Source organism: Sardina pilchardus, chromosome 19, assembly GCF_963854185.1.
Source record: "Sardina pilchardus chromosome 19, fSarPil1.1, whole genome shotgun sequence".
In the NCBI taxonomy this organism is placed as follows: Eukaryota; Metazoa; Chordata; class Actinopteri; order Clupeiformes; family Clupeidae; genus Sardina; species Sardina pilchardus.
The window spans coordinates 14,517,906-14,539,224 of NC_085012.1; the positions used below are offsets into that span (position 1 = coordinate 14,517,906).

At 44.3% G+C, this 21,319-nt stretch overlaps 1 protein-coding gene across 2 annotated transcripts; it reads left to right on the plus strand.

The window, feature by feature from the left end:
- The first annotated feature begins 2,532 nt into the window (after positions 1-2,532).
- dyrk1ab (dual-specificity tyrosine-(Y)-phosphorylation regulated kinase 1A, b) lies at positions 2,533-20,079 on the plus strand. Of its 2 annotated transcripts, none has more exons than XM_062521715.1 (11): positions 2,533-3,316; positions 9,587-9,783; positions 13,056-13,148; positions 13,262-13,450; positions 13,840-13,987; positions 14,157-14,443; positions 14,996-15,142; positions 15,479-15,619; positions 15,968-16,271; positions 16,770-16,894; positions 18,848-20,079. In XM_062521715.1, the coding sequence occupies exons 2-11, from the start codon at positions 9,664-9,666 to the stop codon at positions 19,457-19,459; spliced, it is 2,166 nt and encodes a 721-aa protein (XP_062377699.1). In that variant the 5' UTR covers positions 2,533-3,316; positions 9,587-9,663; the 3' UTR covers positions 19,460-20,079. The 2 variants fall into 2 exon arrangements, with proteins under 2 accessions (XP_062377699.1, XP_062377700.1); XM_062521716.1 differs by lacking the exon at positions 2,533-3,316 and adding an exon at positions 3,463-3,530.
- The last annotated feature ends 1,240 nt before the right edge of the window (positions 20,080-21,319 follow it).

Below are 21,319 nucleotides of genomic sequence, written 5' to 3' on the forward strand. Positions count from 1 at the left end.
GCTTTTAGGTGAGTGTAGTATTTTACAGTGGAGGCACCGCACTTTATTGAATTATTCTCTTGTTTAATTGCTAGCTACTGGTATTCAGGGATGTTTCAGCCAGCTCACCACACCACGGCTGAGAGCAGGATCCTGTTTGGCTATCATAGGAGTCAATGAGGCTGTAGTTATTGATGTAACATTGCATGACAGTGTGGAGTTAATGTATGATTAGATTAGATTAGATCATATTCAACTTCATTGTCATTTTATCATGCAAAGACAACAAAATGCAGTTTGCGTAACCAGAAGTGCAAAAAAGCAGTTTGAGATGGGAGAAATACGGATTTCAATGAAACCCATGAATAGGACTTCCTGCTTTCTATTATCTAAAATGATGATTTTTACATAGTTGAAAGCAGGAAGTCCAACATTGAAATCCGTATTTCTCCCATCTCAAGGCAAACTGAGGGAATGATGCATGGCCATTCAAAAACATGACTGTTTTTCTAAAGATACCAAACGCTAATCGGTGAAGTGTCCCTTTAAGACTGCAGTTATCAAACCTCTCCTGAAGAATAGAAATCTTGATTCTTTCACACTCAACAACTAGGCTCTCAAACCTTCCCTTTATGAAGGTTATTGAGAAAGGTGTTTTGTAACCACAGCCTACTCTCATTATTGGCCTCTGAACCTCCAGTCAGGGTTTCATATCACAGTGCTGAAACTGTGAAACGGCTATTTTAAAGGAATAGTTCGGAATTTTGGACATAGGACCTCATTTCCAACTTAGTTGGGGTGATATAGGTCGGTGAAGACCATTTTCAGTGAATTTCTGCGCTTCCTTGAGTTGCAGCGTTCATCTCGTGCTAACCTGTGTCGAGATAACGCAAGTCAACGGTAACATCCAGCCTGCCACTGAAAACACTCCACAGAACACCCGAAACAAATAAATTATAACGTCAGACTATCAATGCACATGCCTGTGTTGATAGAACAATGTTAGAAATAAAACGAACCTTGCATCGCATTGCAATAGCCTACTTTGTTCCCTGTATGGCAGTGGCGGATTGATATTGAGAAACTAGTCCCTCAAAATGTAATAAATCATTGAGTTGCAAGGTTAGTTTTATTTCTAAAATTGTTCTATCAACACGGACATGTATATCGATAGTCTGACGTTTTAATTGACTTGTCTCAGGTGTGCGGTGGAGTGAGTAAGACTTTTGTTGATGTCAGACTGATGTTACCGTAAATGCGTTAGCTCAGAACCAGCGTTAGCAAAGGGGGACGCTGCAACTGAAGGAAGGGGGTAAACGCGATAAAAACGGTCTCCACCGACCTATCACCTCGGTAAAGTTGGAAATGAGGTCCTATGTCCAAAATTCCGAACTATTCCTTTAAAGGTTTAAAGCGACACCCATCTTGATATAGACTCTAGTAAAATAACTGTTCTGGAACTTTAAATCAGTGCAGCTTTTGACACATAAAACTCTGTTGGACTTTCTGTCAGTGTCCTTAGATGGTTGAAGTATACATAGAACACAGAGAATACTTTGTCTCTATTGGTGCCTAATTCTCAGACAAAACAGCTGGGCCATATGGAGTCCCACAGGGATCCATTCTTGGGCTACTTTTTTTTTAACACCGATACATGCTCCCCCTTGACCAAATCCCTCAAAAATACAAGATATCCATATGCAGACAATACTTTTGTCTCTCACTAGATGTCCCATTGAACCAATGTCTGTGTCTTGAAAAAAATAAATGATTGATGAGGATATAACAGAATTTCCTCCAAATAAGGAGAAGACTGAGAACTCTTGTTTGGAAAAAGCGATCATATTACTCCAATTCTTAAGTCTTTGCATTGGCTGCCAGTCAATCTCCACATTCAATTCAAGGCGTTAAATGGTGTTAAATTCAGCACTATTAAATGTGTACAAAAAATTGCCTGGGCCCTAAATACATAACAGAAATGCTTCTGCCATATCATGCTAGAGAATAGTGGGATCAGTCAGTCATCTTCAGAGTCAAAACCGTCCACTGAAACCTCCTCAGTAGCCTGATTTTCTGCCTTTGATTGTTATTTTATTTTGTTTTAAATAGGCCTAGGCCATGGATTGTTTTATGGTCGTATGTCTATACATTGATTTTATTTAGGCTACTGTATTCATTCATATATCCTTATTTATCTTATTTGGGCTATTTCTATCTTTTTTTAATTATTATTATATTAGGCTATGTTTTATTATTTTTATTTTATCCAATCATATGGCAACTTGGAAGCCTAGCTGTTCTTATGTCTTTGGACCGAACGCTACACATATGTGGGCTATTCGCTGTCGAATATGAAGTGCTACACATCAAATAAAATAATATCTGATTTACATGACGTGAAAATATATGTCTATGGTTACATTTTGTTGATTGACAGATTATGACACCAGACTACGTTGTTTTTTACTCGTCATTGATGCATCCGGGAACTCTATAGTTTGATTGACAGTTGTCATGGTAACAGTCCAGGCTGTCGCCATTTTGTCAGTAGCGTTTTTTTTTACCTTTTCAAATGTTTTCCCTTCCCGCCGGAATAATGCAGTCATTTTTTATACCAGTGACAATTGTCTTGAAAGCAATGCGTCGACTGGATCGGATTGAGAAAATTAAGAGTCGAACGATATAGCACAGTTGTTCTATCTTTAGGCGGCGCCGAACTAACATAGTTGTCCGTGTCTCGGGTCTACCGGGCCGGTTCGCTGCGCAGGTTTGGAACGCGCGCCATTTTGTGAAAATTGACATAAAATCTTGTCCAAACTAAGGCTTTTATCTGACGGTAGTGTCATCATTTCTAATGTTTTTTGGATAGTGTGCGTCGCCGATTACACTTAATGACAAGTAGGAGTATTGTCTGGATTTAATTTTCTGTAAAACGAACAATCCGAATGTGTTTTACAAACGGTATAATAGACAGCTGGCTAGCTTGCTAGCTAGCAAGCTAGTTAGCCACGTTTGTTAGCTAAAGTCACCGAGCAAACTAGCAGGCTAGCTGAACTGGCTGGCTAGCTTGCATTCGGGTGATGGTAGCTACAGTTTAGAAGTTGGACCACTAACTAAGGATGACTGTCGCAGAGGCGATTTCGATATTTGCAGATTTAGCCTGGCAGGCCATTTTTTAGTTGCTATTAGTGTAAGGAGAAAGTATTATCTCTAAATACCTAGCTAGCTAGCAGGTTCGAAATTTTGGGTGTCTCATTGGAAGTAACGATAGAGAAGCTGGATAAGTTCCTTCACCATATTGGTTCTGGCACTTTAAATGAAGATCGTACCATCAAAGGTGAGTGCTTGAAAAAAATGCTAATATTTTTTCACAAATTCGTTGGGTGGTTTACTGGTACATGTTTATGATCTGGGTCCTTAGTAACGTTTGTGGTACTGGTTTGTCATCAGTGAATTCGCCAGCTAGCTGACAACTGAGCGAGCTATGATTGCTAGCAAGCTGCTGGCCAGATGATGTCGACAGATTTGTCACCAGCTTTGTGGCTGCCCAGGTAGCTCAGCGCAGGTCTAATATACACATTTGGTTGTTTTTTCTCCAAATGCCACTAATATAGTCTTGAAATAAGATGTTGTTCGTCAAGTCATACTCGAATTAAACCGAGATATTGGCAAGCGATGTTAAGCAAGCTCGCTAAAGATAGCAACCTTGCTAGCTGGCTAGCTAACGTTAGTTAACTTGCATCAGCTCGCGGACTATAACGTTTGCCCGCTAGCTAGCTCGCTTGCTAACTAGTTCTTAGGCGACAGTGGCTATTATGATAGTTATGAGAACTATTGTCATATCTCGGTTTTAACAAGTCGGTATAATAACGTTACTGTCTAATTAGGTCGAATTAACCCCAGCTAGTATAACTAACGGCAAGCGTTGGTTAGCAAAGAGTGATGTCATGACATCACCACGAATTAATCGCGGGTAAGGTTAGCCATCGCTAACTTAGCTGATGGTATCGTTGCCAATTGAAAGCAAAAAAAATATATATATTAGCTAAATATTTTGCGTTTAACCTTTATGCATCATTACAGTTGCACCTTCATAAGTGTTTGCATATTGTTTTTAATTGGAGAGATGCTTTCCTATGTAAACACTAAGTGAATTCAACACCTAGGTCATGGAATCGTATGATATGAATACCTTATTTTAAATGTGCTATATAAGTTAACTGGCCATTATTACCCAGTAGCATTCATGTCATTTAGCCCATCTATGTTACATTCGAACGAACAGTTATCAAGACCGCAATCCATGCATTGAATGTCCGTTCAGTCACCCTAGCTGTCAGCTGGAAAAGTATTTAAGGCAGTACTCAGGCGTTTCTAAATGTATTGTAACGACATAAGATTGGTAGGATGCAAACAGTCTGACAACCTAGTTTATTAAATGTACTTGCTATGGTTAGCTATTATCCCACAGTTGCCATTGTAGTTGTGTCGCATGGCTAGCATGACGGCTAGTTGGCGTTCTTTTATAAATGTAATATGTGATATGAAGCTAGTTAGGTAGCTAGCTAGTAAAACAGTTGGAAACAAAAGGTTAGTTATCATTGGATCTATTTAAAATACCTCTACATGTGTTGTCACTCTTGTCAACAGTAACCTAACGTTACCTATTGTACCAGATACAGTGTCATGCTATGAGGCACCTCTGTTCTAAAAATATCATTGTCTTCTCATATCAGGTGAGTAGATATTAATTGATGTTGGCCAACTGGTGACTGAACACAGGCAGTAGAGAACTGAATTGCACTATTTCAGACTTATTTGCTCCTTAGCTGTTGTGAACTGTGAATATCCTAATGTTGTCAGGCAAGCAGCCCTATATAGTTGTCAGCACATGAACAACATGTTGTCCACATACATTGTTTACCATGTCAGCCACCTTATGCTATTGTTTTTGTTTTGGTCATGACAACTACACAGACTACTGAGTGACAGGAGGGTGGCTTCTTCTCCCGCTGAAATGCTTCAGAACCAACTTCCATGAATCTGCTATACATAAAGTGTGTCTGTTATTGGTTACGTGTTCAGGGACGCTGTTGAGACATTGATATCTTGTTGATGAAGTGTTAGGTTGAATTTATTGTCTGTAACTCCTCTGAGACAATGTATACACCACAATGTTTTACAAACATAGCGGAAAGGTCTGAAATGAACATGGTTCTTTTACTAAAGCCTTTTAAATACATTAGGTGGTAGCTGGTGAAATATGTGAAAGTCAGACACATTTCATGACTTCTATGACTGTCATCTGACTCCATTTTGTTCATTGATGCCCTCTCTTGTGTCGAGAATGTCATTTCTTCTGGTGTACTGTTTATTTTTGGTGTATTGAGCATTGTTTTTTCTTTCCCCTGGAAACAGGGCTTATTGAATGTTCATGGGTGACCTTCATGGTTGAATGTTGGACCACAGGCTCGTGGTAGGAGGCTGTATCACTGCCATTTAGTCTGACTCCAGCCTTTCCTGTGTGTCTCTAGTCTCACAGCATAGTTGACCATCATGATTCAGCAGGCCTGTGCTCTTCAGACAGATGCTTTGCCCTGCCTCCTGAGGCACCTGTATGTGTGGAAAGGAGAGCACAGGCCCCAACTCTGCCCTGTCTATACACAGACAGTGTGGCTCTAACCATATTCACTCACTCATTCATTTATTCATTCACTCACCACTTCATTTCAGGTGCTGACACCCTCCCAGATTCTGTACAGTGACTGACTGTCTACATCCACGGACTTGAGGTCTGTGTCGAACTTGAGGCCCAAATCATTCACATGGGCATGAAGTGTCCACCATGGGAGATGGGTTGTCAGGAGCAGGGCCTTCAAAAAGTTTAGGGTAGCAGGGTAGAGGGTAGCACTGAGTGACCGGTCTTTGCTGTGTTAAGACCAGTTAAGTCTGATCTGATTCTGCTTGTCCTGGTGTGTCAACTGAAGTGTCATTAGGAGTAGAGTATGTGAAGAGTATGTGTCAGTGTCTGGAGACTGTTCAGTTCTGTGGGGTGTCTTTCACAAGGGGCATGCTTCTGTCAGAACGTCCGATATTATGGTTATGGTTATGCTGTTTGGTAGACGCCTTTGTTCAAAGTGAATACTAGGTCCAGTGCTGCTTTCCGCTCTCCACAGAAGTTTGGACCAACCACTAGGTCCAGCTCACCGGTGTCTGTTAAAGGCCCAGTGGCACTGTGCTTCTGTTTTGGTGCTGGTTTGGTTAGCAACTGGGCTCTGCATCCTGAACGATGAGGGGTCGCTCAGATGTGGTGTCCAGTTGAAGGCCCCAGCTCTGGCTGTAGTGAGGCAGGCTGAAATAGAGAGGTTTTCCTGCTCTGTCGTTTGCTGGAGATCAGGGAAGGATGCAGGTGTTGTTGAGGCTTCTACCTGCCCGCTAGGTGTAACTGGCCAGCCCTGCCTGACTTAAATACTGCTCATGTGTGTGTGCGAATGTGTCTGAGTTGCCTGAAACATAAATACAGCTGATGACAGCTTCTAGTTCAGGCCCACTTATTATATGACCTGGAATCGAAAGTCCTCCTCGCAGCATAGAGGATGACTGCACACTTTATTTGAAATCAAAGGCCTTTTGCTACAGCACGAGTGTGTTTAATATTGAACAGTAGTTGTCCATCATAGTGTGGGTGGTCGGACTGTGCACGTTTTTCTTTTTCTTTTTTTCCCCTTCTTTTCTCTACCTTGTTATGCAACCAGCCCAACAGCTTGAACAGACCAGACTGGAGCAAAGTGTAAAAAGGAGGATTCTTCAATACCTCTGAGGCACTCGTACATAAGCCATCTGTATGTCCAACTTTCTCTGCCTCTTTGGATGTATAGTGAAGTGAAGTGACTGGGTTTAAGCTGACGCTTTTTCTTTCTTTTTTTTTTTTTTAAATCCAAAACAGCACAGACATGTAACGCCCGATTGTTAGTGTCTCTGTAGCAGACAGTGTTGTCCAGGATGGATCGAAGTCAGTGATGCTCATGGCTGTAGCCCCTTTGCTCTAACTGAGGTGGTTCTCTGGAGAGCTGCTGGTCCTTTACTGCTGCCCCCCCCATAGGCCTCCCAGGTAGCTGAGCCGGAGGCTGGGGGAGAGGATGCTCCCCGGCTGGAGGTGTAGCACGCAGGCCAGGCAGCTGGCAGCGCTCTGTGTGTGACGTGTGGAGGAGGTGAAGATGGGCTACCAGATCACTGCTTCAGCTCCTGTTCCACCTTGGTGGAATGTTGCAATGCTAGCCATACTCCTGATGCGCTGGAAAAGCCCTGGGTGCTTGTGTGTGTGTGTGTGTGTGTGTGTGTCTGTGTCTGTCTCCGTATATGTCTGTCTGTCTGTCTCTGTGACGACTGTATTGTGTCTGTGTAGTGTGTGTGTGCGTGTGCGTGAGCGTGTGCGTGTGTGTGTGTGTGTGTGTGTGTGTGTTAGATGCATGTAGTGTGTGTACGTGTCTTTTGTCTGTATTGCTGTGTGTGTGTCTGTGCCATAATGGCCAGGCTAGGAGGCTGCTCTTAGCCCCGGCTCCACTGTAACTGGGGTACTGTAGCTTCCAGTCTGCCTGCACGAGGCTCACAGCACCCTGCACACAGCAGGCTCCAGCAGAGCTGTGCCGCTGTAAGGGGCTAAACGCACCAGGCAACAGCCCTGCTCGGCTCCGCACAGACATCCAAGCACAAATAGCCTACTCACTGTTGCATTTTTACCCCCGTTTATTTCATTTCAAGCTGCCCATTTGGTGTGTTTTATGAAAACCACGACACACAACACAAAAAGGTTTTTTTACTGTGCCTTTAAGGATAGCGAGGACACAGCCTCCTTTGTTGTGTTAGACTGTAAATATATATATATATATATATATATATATATATATATATATATTTTCCCCCTATTTATTAATGTATTATTATTTTTTTTAAGCCGATGTCAAAAAGCTTATTTTTCCCCCTGCCTGTGCCCGGTATGGTGGTGTTTTGAGAAGTGTTTTATTGTGGGTGATATGAATAGTTTGCCCCGCCTTGGACAGGTCAGCTGAATCAGTCTCTAGCCGCTTCAGCAAGCCCAGCTTTTCAGCCAGCATTCTGCTGCTGGGCTCCTGTGTGCCGTAGCAGCCTCAAAGTGTGCCAAAGTTCAATTTTATTTCTTGTTTATTTCTTGTTTTCTTATTGGAAAATGGAAGCAGCTCTGCCCTGGCAACAAAAGTAGGTTATTTGCATACTCTTCTGTGATTGGCTTATACATTGATGGGCTTGCCAAATCACACTGTATCTTCTTGGTGATAGGCTATGCTAATTAGGTGCTGTTGCTGGGATTGTGAATAGTGCTGGGGCTTCTGTGTGGCTGCGCTGCATTGTGTTGCCTGGCGAGATGCTGAGAAATGAGGAGGCTCCTTAATAATTTTCAGAATTTGCACTTGCTCAGAGAGACATGCACTGAATAGAAATCTTATATCTTGAGAATATATTTTTATTGTGACTGTTAATTTTAATAGACATTTATAATTTATTTTTTGCAGTGCATGTTGTATTTTTTTGCCAAGACATGTTTTTTTTTTTTTTAAATACTGTCATGGTAAAATCACATTATTTTGTGCTCCTATTGATAAATTGGCCACGTTTCCTGCAGCTAACAACGAGGTTATTTAGTCAAACAGCAAGGATAACTCTAGGTTTTAAAAATGAGCTTAAAAATAAGGAAAACCTGCCATTTCACTGGAAAAGCAAAATATTTCAACATTGCCATGATAAACCATATGATTGTGAGTGAAGCAAGGCTGTGAGCAGAATTCTTGCTGGCTCGTGAGAGAGGTAATATGGCTGAATTTGAAGACTAATTTAGCATCTCTTGAGCTATTTAATATTAGTAAGTGCTAACCCTCAGTGAATCAAATGGCTGTGATTTTTCAGACAGCGATCTAAACAGTGCTGGAATTAAACCTTGAGTGTCAGTCGCCCCCTTCTGGCTGCTGATTGGCACTGCATCACGCGTCACCAGACTACATGTGAACATCAGTGGGGTTTTTAGACCTGTTGTGGTGCATGGGGCTGCACAGAAACCATACAACTCTACCGGCAATGAAAAAAAAAACCTTTGGATGTTGTGTATCTCGATTAGCCTTTTCCCATTTAAGACCAGAGCCAGCCTAAGGATTTTCCTAAGGCTAAAGAACCGGTGAACAGCTTCAGTTTTCTGTTTTGTGAAGGAGCTGTATTATTTGGGACTTCCGCCAACAGTCACCCTTACTGCTAATAATCATGCGAGTGCATGCATTTTAGCTGAAATGAAGAAGAGACAAATTATGAAATTGCTGGGAACAGTGTTATTGATTATTTTGAGAAGTTATGACTTTGTTCCATAGTTTAAAAAGATCCCTTGTCAAATACACGCTACGTCCTCTCCATTGCAATGTAAATTGAGCCTGTCTGTCTGTTTTGACGACTCTTACCCAACACAAGGATTCGACCCAATTGTGGAAATGTACTAGCTTATAATTGTGATTGAGCGTACGTGCGCGTGCGTGTGTTTGTGTGTTGTTGACAGTGTTCTTTTCCTCTCTTGGCTGGTGTTTTTTAGGAGGAGAGACCTCAGCATGCAAAACTTCATCTGTCCGGCTGGCACCCTCTTTTTCTTTCCATGCTGCTGGTCTTCAGATGGCTGCTCCCATGCCTCATTCCCACCAGCAGTACAGTGACCGCCTCCCGCAGAGCACAGAGCCGCCTGTCACTGTACTGCCTTACAGTGACCAGACACAGCCACACACTGCCAGCCAGGTACGTAGTGACACACACACACACACACACCCCACTGTACTGCCCTGCCCTACTGTGACCAGACACACACACCACACACTGCCAGCCAGGTACGTTCTCACACGTACACTGTACTACCCTACAGTGACCAGACACAGACGCACACACGCACACACACACACACACGCACACTGCCAACCAGGTATACACACACACACATACAGTCTTTACTGTCCTACAGTTCCAGCTACACATTGCCGATCAGGTGAGCACACACACACTGACAACTAGGTGCGCACACATATACGTGCACACACTGTACTGCCCTACAATGACCAGACACAGCCGCACAGTGCCATCCAGGTACACACACACACACACACACACACGCACACACACACACAGAGCGGTCCCTGAATTGTCCTGCGTTGTAAACCTGAGTACACATTGTCCCACACAATTTACTGCTTGAATTGTATACTGAAAATAACCTTCACTCTGGTGGGCAGTCTTTACAGGGTTCCCACGGGTCATGGAATTTCTGGAATATCATGAAATTTGATAAAGTCTATTCCAAACTTATACCACTGCTTGGTCAAATGTCCTATTGTGATGCGCTATTTGTAACGTGCATTATTTTTCGATAATACGCACGGCTATGAAGTAGTTCGTTTTTTTTGGGCTATCACTCTTGAATAGTAATTCGCCAATGTGAATGTAACGGTAAAAACAGCAACGTTGTATCTGACAGCGGCAATATAAACGAAAATGATGGTAGCAGTGGTATAAGCGGGATAATCAACTCCGCGCCGTGCGTTTACTAGCGGTTTACCTGCGGCGTCGGGACCTTATTACCACTACTACTACGTGCATTATTTTCCTAGTAAACGCACGGCGCGTCGCTGATTATCCCTTACATGGATTTTTCTTTTTAATGGCAGTCGTAGCCTGACATCAATTCTAGTCAGAATTTGAGTCTGATACTGCACCATTGGGACTTGATTATGGGGTGTCTTTCAACTGATACTGAGCCTCTGTACTCCGTTGAATAGACCTCACCAATGGGAGCTACGAAATAGCTTACCGTGAACTGTAGGAAGAACATCCGAACCATCCTCCATTGTCCACAAATGCCTTAACAGTTTTCCAACATATGGATTTTGGCTTGAGTTTTTAGACATAATTATTTTCAGTGATAAAAACCTCTGTTCTCGTGTAAATGAAATGCCAAACTGCATGGAAATATATGTATTTTTCCTATGTGTAAACGGGGTCTTAGAAGCCATCTGTCTAGCTACAGCGTTTTTTTTTTTTTCAGATGACATGATAGACAAGGCACTGGTACTCATCTGTCCATCCTCATACAAAGCTCAATTTGATTGGTCCGAACAGCTCTGGTTCGAGCATAGTTGCTCCACAACAATTCCAGACTAAACTTCCTGACCTTAAATGTTGTGGGCGGGCGAAGTTCGCCTTGTTTCCAGGCTAGCAAAGTCATGGAATATCAGGGAATTTTATTGTAGCAGTTTAAAAGGTATTTAATTATTGATTCAGATATATTTTCTCACAGAATTAATACAGCTTGTTATTAGATTTGCTACTTGCCTGAGTGCTTGTGGCTAGCCTAACTTCTTAACTAAATGCCCATTTATTCATCTCTTAAGACTCTTGAACTCTACATGGCTACTCTGAAATCGTTGGTCGGTATACCAGTCATGTCATGGAATTTTTTTTATTTAGGGAAAAGTCATGGAATTTTGCGTTTGACTTCATAAGTGGGTAACAACTGACAATGGTCAGTCTGCGTGTAGGGGTTTTGACCAACTGTTTTATTTTATTTAATCATTTATTTATTTTATTGCCACTGTCCTTATGAGAGGTGGTCACATTTGTCACTGATTGTATTGACTATACATGTATGGCTAACTCAACATTGACATGATCACATTGAGATTAGCTATGGGTGTCATAATACGTTGAGTTGAGTTGCTCAGTGTGTGTGAAAAAGAAAGCATGATCATGTCCAACATCCTCAAATCAAGAAGATTCGGACTTGGTGCTCACTTAACTTAAACAGGAAGATCACAGTAAATTAGCTCCAAATACTTAACTTAGGTGGTTGATTATTTTTTAACCTTAAAAACTATCTCTTTATTTAAAATTAGGCCCGTATTTGTATGAAATCATCATCCAGATAGTGTATGGGGGTTGCATGGCCGCACTGCCGTTGCCTGTCTACATCACTGAGGCCAGTGCAGTTTAATTGTTGCCTCTCCATGAGCAGAGTGGAGAGTTGGTCAAGATTAGTCCACAAGTCTGGGCTCTTCCAGAATGCTGGCTTTCAGCAGGTTATTATCTACATGGCTTAAAGCAACTCTAAAGATTTTTTTGTACCTTTTTAAAATAATGTTTACAAAATCATTTTAGTGGTTCATTAACTCGTAACAGGGTGAACGGCACTTCTGCATTCGCTTCGCAGCCCACTATCGGCTATAACCGCACTATGTGAGTTTACTAGATCGGGTAGTACGATGGAATGAGACACAAGAAACTACAAATTTGACTTGTTTCGATGTCGCAATATATCATACTTTTAGAAAATCATGCAACATACTCTACCTTGTGTGTGAACATCGTTATTTGGTGGATAAAACAAATAGTGACAGAGGAAAAGTGCTTTAGTGTTGCTTTAAAAACAGCTGGGATCAGAAGGGAAATTATACACTTGTGACGAGTTAAAGTAAGTGTAATGATGGGGAATTTTAAACCTGTGTCCCAAGGTGTTTCAGTGAACTTACTCAATCACTCACTTATGTCGATGATGTAGTGGCTAAGGAGCTGGGCAAGCATGCAGTGCTTACAGAAGTTGTGGGTTCAATTCCCGCCTGCCCCCACTGTGCCCTTGAGCAAGGCACTTACAGTAATTTACCGCATATAAGCTGCATTGTGTATAAGCTGCAGGACAGTGTTTTATGCAAGTTAAAAGAAACAAAACCACATTGACACCATATTAACTGCCCCCCCTATATTAACCTCATAGTTGAAGACATTTTGCAAAATAAATGTTTAAGCTATGGCTAATAGTCAGGAAATTACGGTGATCCCAAATGTCTCAGAGGAGACTGGCCCTTGTAATAATGGATGTATGCAAGTAGCTTTGGATAAATGCGTCACTAAATGCATAAACGAGATATAAAGGGGGGAAAATTGTGATTATCTACATGCTTGTGTGTTATGTATTTACATATTTATGCGCTTTGGTCTCACCTATGTCCTCCTCTCTCCTATTCCAGAGGCACATGCCCCAGTGTTTCCGCGACCCAACTTTGGCCCCTCTGAGGAAGCTCTCTATTGACCTGATCAAAACCTACAAACACATCAATGAAGTAAGACTCCACTCTGCTGCCTCTGCTCTCCTGCCGAGGGCTGATTTTTAAACTCCCCTCGTTTGTTGTTGCCTGGGCCTAGTGGGCTAACGTTCTCTCTGTGTCTGTCTCAGGTCTATTATGCAAAAAAGAAGCGCCGGCACCAACAGGGTCAGGGGGAGGACTCCAGCCACAAGAAGGAGAGGAAGGTCTTCAACGATGGCTACGACGACGACAACTATGACTACATCGTCAAGAATGGGGAGAAATGGATGGACCGCTATGAAATCGACTCCTTGATTGGGAAAGGGTCCTTTGGTCAGGTACGACTCTGATCTGCTCTGTGTGGGAGAGGACTTGAGGGGTATCTGCTTGCGGGGTTGAGTGTGGGATGAGAATTAGTCCTCTCTATGCAGATAACACAGCGCAGCATAGCATCTCCTACCATAGTATAGCATATAGGGTTCACCGTTTACTGTGCATGGCTATTGGACCGTGAGTTGAAATAAGCATCTTGTGACGTGAGTCCGCTCAGGCTGCTTGTGCTGCGGGGAGACAACTGGGCTGATTCTTTCCTGATGTGTCGTGACTTAAGACTCTGCTAGTGTTGACTCCTGCGGGGGAGCTGTGTGTGTGTGTGTGTGTGTGTGTGTGTGTGTGTGGACTGGAGGCTGGCGCATAACTCGCTGTGATGTCTCTCGTCTCTCTGCAGGTCGTAAAAGCTTATGACCGCCACGAACAGGAATGGGTAGCGATTAAGATCATCAAGAACAAAAAGGCCTTTCTAAATCAAGCCCAGATCGAGGTGCGGCTTCTGGAGCTGATGAACAAGCACGACACAGAGATGAAGTACTACATAGGTAATGCACCTGCCGCTTACATGTATGCATACACAACTCCGTTCATCCTGAATAAGAGGTTTCTCAATAGTATGACCGACACAAACAGATCCCGATGCTTTACGCTGTCGGCAGTGACTTTCCTTTGGTTAAAGTTGGTCCTAACCCCCTATTCCCATCTGTTCTGCAGTTCACCTTAAGCGTCATTTCATGTTCCGGAATCACCTTTGCCTGGTGTTTGAGATGCTGTCGTACAACCTGTACGACCTGCTGCGCAACACCAACTTCCGTGGCGTGTCGCTGAACCTGACGCGGAAGTTCGCTCAGCAGCTGTGCACGGCGCTGCTCTTCCTGGCCACGCCTGAGCTCAGCATCATCCACTGTGACCTCAAGCCCGAGAACATCCTGCTGTGCAACCCCAAGCGCAGCGCCATCAAGATCGTCGACTTCGGCAGTTCCTGTCAGCTCGGGCAAAGGGTAACTCTCTCTCTCTCTCTCTCTCTCTCTCTCTCTCTCTCTCTCTCTCTCTCTCTCTCTCTCTCTCTCTCTCTCTCTCTCTCTCTCTCTCTCTCTCTCTCTCTCTCTCTCTCTCTCTCTCTCTCTCTCTCTCTCTCTCTCTCTCTCTCTCTCTCTCTCTCTCTCTCTCTCGTTGTACACACATCACACACACCAACCCCAGGATGAGTTGCGGAGCCCATGTGATCACTTAAGTATCTCACACACATACACACACACATACACGCATCACACACATCCATGTGTCACTCACACAGGTATCCCACATTTCACATCAGATGCAGTTTGTCCTCACTCAAACACACACACACAGAGGCTGGGATATGTGGTCTATGTAGCTACTAAACAAGGACCAGCACTACTGTCGAAGCTGCCAGTCAGACACCATTTGGGTTATGGTACCACTGACTTTGAGTGGTCACTGTAACCGCTGACGAACTGAAAAGCCTGGCTCTTATTTGTGTGTGTGTGTGTGTGTGTGTGTGTGTGTGTGTGTGTGTATGTTCCTTGTAGATCTACCAGTACATCCAGAGCCGTTTCTACCGCTCTCCTGAGGTGCTGCTGGGCATGCCGTACGACCTGGCCATCGACATGTGGTCCCTGGGCTGCATCCTGGTGGAGATGCACACCGGCGAGCCTCTCTTCAGTGGAGCCAATGAGGTAAGATAAACTGACTACATTATAGCCAATCAGGCAAGAGCCTCTCTTCAGCAGAGCCAGTGCATCCTGGCTAGTATTAACTAAGGACCACTCTTTTAGCATAATTAGTTAGGCAAGAGACTCTTTAACATGGCTAATGAGGGAAGATGCATGCTCTAGCACAGCCATTGGGTAAGACCACCTTTGTAGCATCGCTACTGAGATTACAGCATGTCTTTAGTTGGTAAGGTAAGACAGCATCTTGTATCACAGAGGGGTCTGACAATACCTTTCTGGCTGTCATTTTGTTAGTGTCTAACTGATGTCTGTCTTTGTCCTCTATCTGGGAACTGACAGGTGGACCAAATGAATAAAATAGTGGAAGTTCTTGGTATCCCACCCAATCACATTATGGACCTAGCACCAAAAGCCCGGAAGTTCTTTGAGAAGTTATCGGATGGGACATGGAGCGTAAAGAAGACCAAAGATGGCAAACGGGTGAGTACATGGTCGGTCGGTCGGTAGATCACCGAGTTAGTTCGTCAGTCTGTCGGCATGTGGAAGGTGTCATGCCTTCCAAAACATGTGACTGCACGTCACTGTGCACAGCGGAGTATGCCACTTCCTTAAGACGTTCCGTATGGTGCAGCGATCCAGAAATGTGTAAAATCACCGCACGCTGGTCGTACTTGAATTTGCTGATTTCTTTTTTATTTCATTTTAGTGAACGACGCGTTTCGCCATTGCTTCGTCAGGTTCACGCTGTATGGTGTAGCGTTGTATGTTGTAACTCTTGTTATCGGTGTACTGCCACTTAATGCAACTCTGCCCTCCACATCCCTCCAGTATAAGCCCCCGGCGTCGCGGAAGCTGCACACCATCCTGGGGGTGGAGGCGGGGGGCCCGGGGGGGCGCAGGGCGGGGGAGTCGGGCCACGCCGTAGCGGACTACTTGAAGTTCAAGGACCTCATCCTCAGAATGCTGGACTACGACCCCAAGACCCGCATCCAGCCCTACTACGCCCTGCAGCACAGCTTCTTCAAGAAGACAGCGGACGAGGGCACCAACACGAGCAGCAGCGTATCCACCAGCCCTGCGCTCGAGCAGTCCCAGTCCTCAGGCACCACCTCCAGCACCTCCTCTAGTTCAGGTGGGCACGCCGGCATGGGTGGCACGGGTCGACAGGAAAGGGAGACCTTCACTTAAAGTGTGGTGCAGTTAGAGAGACGTCTGGAAAGGGAAATGCCATGCAAGGTCAGACCAGTCGAGTCAAGGCCAGGATCCAGAATGGTACAGAGTTGTTTGGGCAGAGGATGTCTAGATGTTTCTAGATTCCAGGAAGATTAGTTTAAAAAGAACATGTTCAAATATATAAAATATATACATAAATAAAATATATTTTCTGACAGTTTATACTCTTAACAGTTTACTCTTTATATAGTATGTGGACATTACGGTGATGTCAAGGCTACCAGCCATCGTAGGAGCTCCAAAGAGTGGCTCATAAGTCTACATCCTCTAGAGAGACTATTTCCAGGGGTGGTGGGATGTATGGTATTGCTGGATGTTAACATATATTGCACGAGTGTGAGATGGTGTTAATCTATGTATGTGTGTGTGTGTGTGTGTCTCTCTCTCTCTGCTGCAGGAGGATCGTCTGGAACGAGCACGAGTGGCAGAGCACGCTCTGACCCCACCCACCACCACAGACACAGCGGGGGGCACTTTGGCACCACGATGCCAGCCATAGACTGTGACAACCTGTGCCCACAGGTGAGCTTTGGCGCCAGGCAGCTAAGCTTGAAGGGGCACTGAGTGTCAACCACAGCCAGTTGGGGGCGCTCCTCTTTAGGAAGCTGAAGGGGTCCTCCTCTGTAGGAAGCTGGGGGTTTTCTCCTCTGTAGGAAGCTGCGATTCTTCTGTTTTGGAATCTGTGATTCTTATTATTAGGTAGAGTGCGGCTTCTCTTTTGTAGGAAGTTGGGCGTTGTCCTCATGAGGACGATTGGGTGTTCTCTTTTATAGGGAGCTGGGGCGTCCACTGTTGGAAGCTGGGGTTGTCTTATTTGGGAAGCTGGGGTTTCCCTTTTTAGGAATGGTCGGTTCCTCTGTTGGAAGCTGAGTGGGTGTGTCTGCAGGAAGATGAGGAAGCTTTAGGACAGGGCTATTCAACTTCAGTACCAAGAGGGCCGGATGGAAAAATCACTGGGTTTTCAGGGGCCGCATAAAATAAGACGCCGCAAAATAATTGTATCCAACAATATTTGACAAAATCAGAGTAAAATTCAGTTCAATTCAATTGAATTTTATACACTGGCATAGAAACTAAGAACATAGCCTATTATCCATATCCATAAAAAAAATCTTCTCAGACAGGTGATATGCTGCCACACAAACTACAAGTATTTGAAAACACCCAGGCTAACCATAGTATTTCATACCTGATGTCTGATAGCTGCCATATCATGCATCAGTGGGAAAAATTGCAGCGTTGATTTAACTAGCCTACTTCAAGATAATTAGGCTCATAAGTGTTTCAAACACACACAGTAGCCTACAGCGCCAATCTCTCAAATATACTTAGCATTGAATTTAAAGAAAAAGTAATGCCAGCTCTGCCTCTGTTTATCTATTTCACGATTTCTTACCGCCAAAGATTCTAAACTTCGAGCCTGCGCAAATCACAAACGATAACATTCCCACGAGTGGAGTGAAGATGGCTCTGTCTAAAGAAACGTCTAATTGACAACGAGAATCGTTCATTTTACCCTCTGCAACAAGTACGAGACTTTCATGTTTATTGTGCAACGAATCCATCGCTGTAAAGAAGGAATATAAAGTCAAGAGGCAATTCTCTACAAACCACAGCTCCTTCACTAACTTTCCCGAGGGCTCGGAGGAACGGAGACCGGGTATGATTGTAACATTTTTGATTTGCGCACGCTCGAGGTTTCGAATCTTTGGCGGTAAGAAATCGTAATTTAATCAACATTTAATGATAACATTTAAAACTAGTTACACATTTGGAAATGTCAGTTTGTGTAGTGATGTGCTGTGTTCTCTGAGTGAAGATAACTGGAAGAATTAGTCTGGCCAATAGGGGCGGGCCGACAGTGCGCTACTCGCCAATCATATGAAGATCTATGCACACCCGTCAAAGCGAGTTCATTCTCATGACGAGACACGCGGGCCACAGGAAATTTGAAGCGGGCCACATCTGGCCCGCGGGCCGCTAGTTGAATAGGCCTGCTTTAGGAGCTCAGGTGTTCCGCCCCTGACAGAACCCCCTCCCCTGATCTCTTCAGCTACTGATGGTTTTACTTTAAATGATCCTGTACATATTGAGCTCATTTACCTGTTGAGTTTCATCTCAAGTTTGTGTATGTTGACTGATGTCTAGTGTGTATTTTAATGTTGATGTCCAGGGACTCCATTGGCATATGTTGGACTTGTGTAAGATTCATTACCTTGACAAATCTTTGGGAGTCCTCCAGATGTTTGTATGTAGATCCCAGTTTGCATTCTCAGATTTGGCAGTATACGCTTCCTCCAAAAGTGTGTTTCTGATGTACGAGAGAGGACCATTTGGACTGATTCTATTAATAAACCCGTCCGCTGCTCATAGCAGTAAAATATTATTTTATGTACCACTCCAGCAGAGTGATGTCTATCCACATCTGACTTTTGTGCTCACTGTGTGTGTGTGTGTGTGTGTGTGTTTTATCAGGCGAGACCGCCGTACCACGCCCCTGTAGTGTGGCCAGGCAGCGTTGGACCAGAACCAGTCACTGTAGAAACCCACCCAGTCCAGGAGACCACCTTTCACGTGCCTCCCCAGCACCCGAAGGCGCTGCATCCGCACCACCATCCGCACCACCCCCACCACCACCACCACCACCACCACGGACAGGTGCTGGCCACGAGGCCACGCCCACGCCTCTACAACTCCCCCACCAACAGCGCCTCCACGCAGGATTCCATGGAGGTGGTGCACGGCCACCTGTCCATGACCTCGCTGTCTTCCTCCGCCTCCTCGTCCTCCACTTCCTCCTCTTCCACTGGGAACCACGGCAACCACGCCTACCAGCTGCGCCAGGTGCCCGCCGGCGCCTTGGACTTTGGCCAGAATGGAAGCATGGGCATGGGGCTGGGCGCCTTCTCCAACCCCCGCCAAGAGACTGGCATGGCGGGGCACCCCACGTACCCACTGGGGGCGGGCGCGGCCGCCGGCCCTGCCCACTACATGAGCGAGGGCTTGGCCATGCGGCAGGGCCTTGATCGGGAGGAGTCGCCCATGACTGGAGTTTGTGTTCAGCAGAGCTCCATGGCCAGTTCGTGACTAAACTCAAACTAATGGGGTTTGTTTTTTCTCTGTGTGATTTTTAAAAGGTGGTGTTTTTTTTTCCTCCTCTTCTTTTTATTTTTTTTCCCCTTTTTTTTTAAAAAAAAAAAAAAGGTGCATAGAGATCAAAAGCTGCTCATATCAGGAGGGAGATATCACTGAACCGCTACAACAGAAGAGTCTATTTAAGAGAAAAAAGAAAATACAAAAAAAGTATATATGTAATTCCATGATTTTCCTTTTTAAATAGGCACATTAGTAATACTGCAAAATAACCATAGTGAAATTGAAACCATCTACCCGTTCATATGCTGCACATAGTACTTATTTGCCATCTGTTCTGTGGAAAATAGGGTCCGTATTAACGCTGAGCATTTGAGAGTGGAGAGCTGTTTTTTACAGGTAGCTATATGTAAAGAAATGCAAAAACATTCAAGTTTTTTCTTTCTGAACAGTGAAAACATTTGACCTTTTTTCCGTTCCACTGGTTGTTTAATTTATTTACCCTTTAAGTGAAACTTCACAAACGAACTATGTGTCACCTGTAGCGTGTGCAGGAGCAGTCCTTGCAGTGATATTTCGTGTTGTTGGTCTTGTGTAACTCTTTTGACAAAGGGGGGCGGGGGGGCACAGAAGCAGGTGGATGTTCCCTGGCGGCGCGGTGCGGGCCCAGGGAGCGAGCGGGGAGGGGAGGGGAGGTGTGTGTGGGGACGAAGCTCCAGGGGGAGGGAGCTTAGGGAAGGGGGGGTGGGGGTGCGCGGGCCAGATGGCCTCCCCCCAGGCCGGCTTCGCTGAGACCCTCTGCTGGACTCTGGGGGTTTGGGTCGGGGTGGGCGGGGGGGGTGGTTGGACATGCACTGAGGAGCAGCAGGGGAGATTGCGGGAGATGAACCTGGGGCTGTTGACGACAGAAACCCTTTGGCCTTATGATCTATGGACTTTGAATGAAACGGAGCTGGACATTTATCATTTGAATAAAGATGGCTTTCCTCTATTTTTAACATTTAAACAGCCCTTAATTGATGAGGGAAAAGTTGAATAGAAAAAGGTAATGGAGAGGTAATCAAGAGGCCTTTCTTTCACCCAGATTTCTCACTCAAGGGGACTCTTAATCGCAGGGTCTTGTTCAAGTGTCCCAAACATGACTTCCTAAAAAAAAAAAAAAAAAAAATCTTGTTCACAGAAGTGGGATTTTTGCAATGAAGTTTTTATTTCTCTCCTTTTTTTGTTGGGAGTCCCTTGCTTTTGATTTCTTGGGTCTAGTTTTGATTTCCTCGGTAGTGCTTCTCTCTGAGGCATAGGGCCGGTGACTGCTGCCCGGCATGCGGTCAGCCTGTTCATCTGTCGCCTGGGAAACGAGAGAGAGAGCCCACCGTCACGGGACTGCCTTTCCTCCTCACAAATTATGCTGTGAATTTTACAAGGATTTCTTTTTTTTTCCCTTTTTCATTTGTTTTCTACCAAAGCAGTTGTTTTTATAGCACATAGGGTGTCTGTAACCAATAATGTAGCAGTTCACCACTTCAACGCAAAATTGATTTTAGATTATTTATGTCAAGTACAAAAGGCTTTATCTGTTGCTTTTTTTTTTTTTTTTTTCAAACCTGAACTGTTGCCTAACAGAATTGGCTGTTGTGTAACCCAACATTTTTCTTATTCAAGCATTTTTTGGTTCTTTTTATTTCCTTTTAAAAGTTAACAAACTATGACAGCATCGAAACACTGAATTACTCTGCAGGCTCCAGAGTAATCGAATGAATGCAAATATTTCTGAGGAGAGAACCGCATCGTTTTTTTCTTTCTTTTTGATTTCCTCGTCTGTGAGCAGGCTATGCTGCCTTTCATCTTTTAATTTTT

Bases quoted from the DNA above. Each gene is read 5' to 3' on its own strand.
- dyrk1ab (XM_062521715.1), top strand. From the start codon at position 9,664: ATGGCTGCTCCCATGCCTCATTCCCACCAGCAGTACAGTGACCGCCTC. The intron at 15,143-15,478 runs GTAAGATAAACT...GGGAACTGACAG, and splicing joins TCTTCAGTGGAGCCAATGAG to GTGGACCAAATGAATAAAAT. The intron at 16,895-18,847 runs GTGAGCTTTGGC...GTGTTTTATCAG, and splicing joins GTGACAACCTGTGCCCACAG to GCGAGACCGCCGTACCACGC.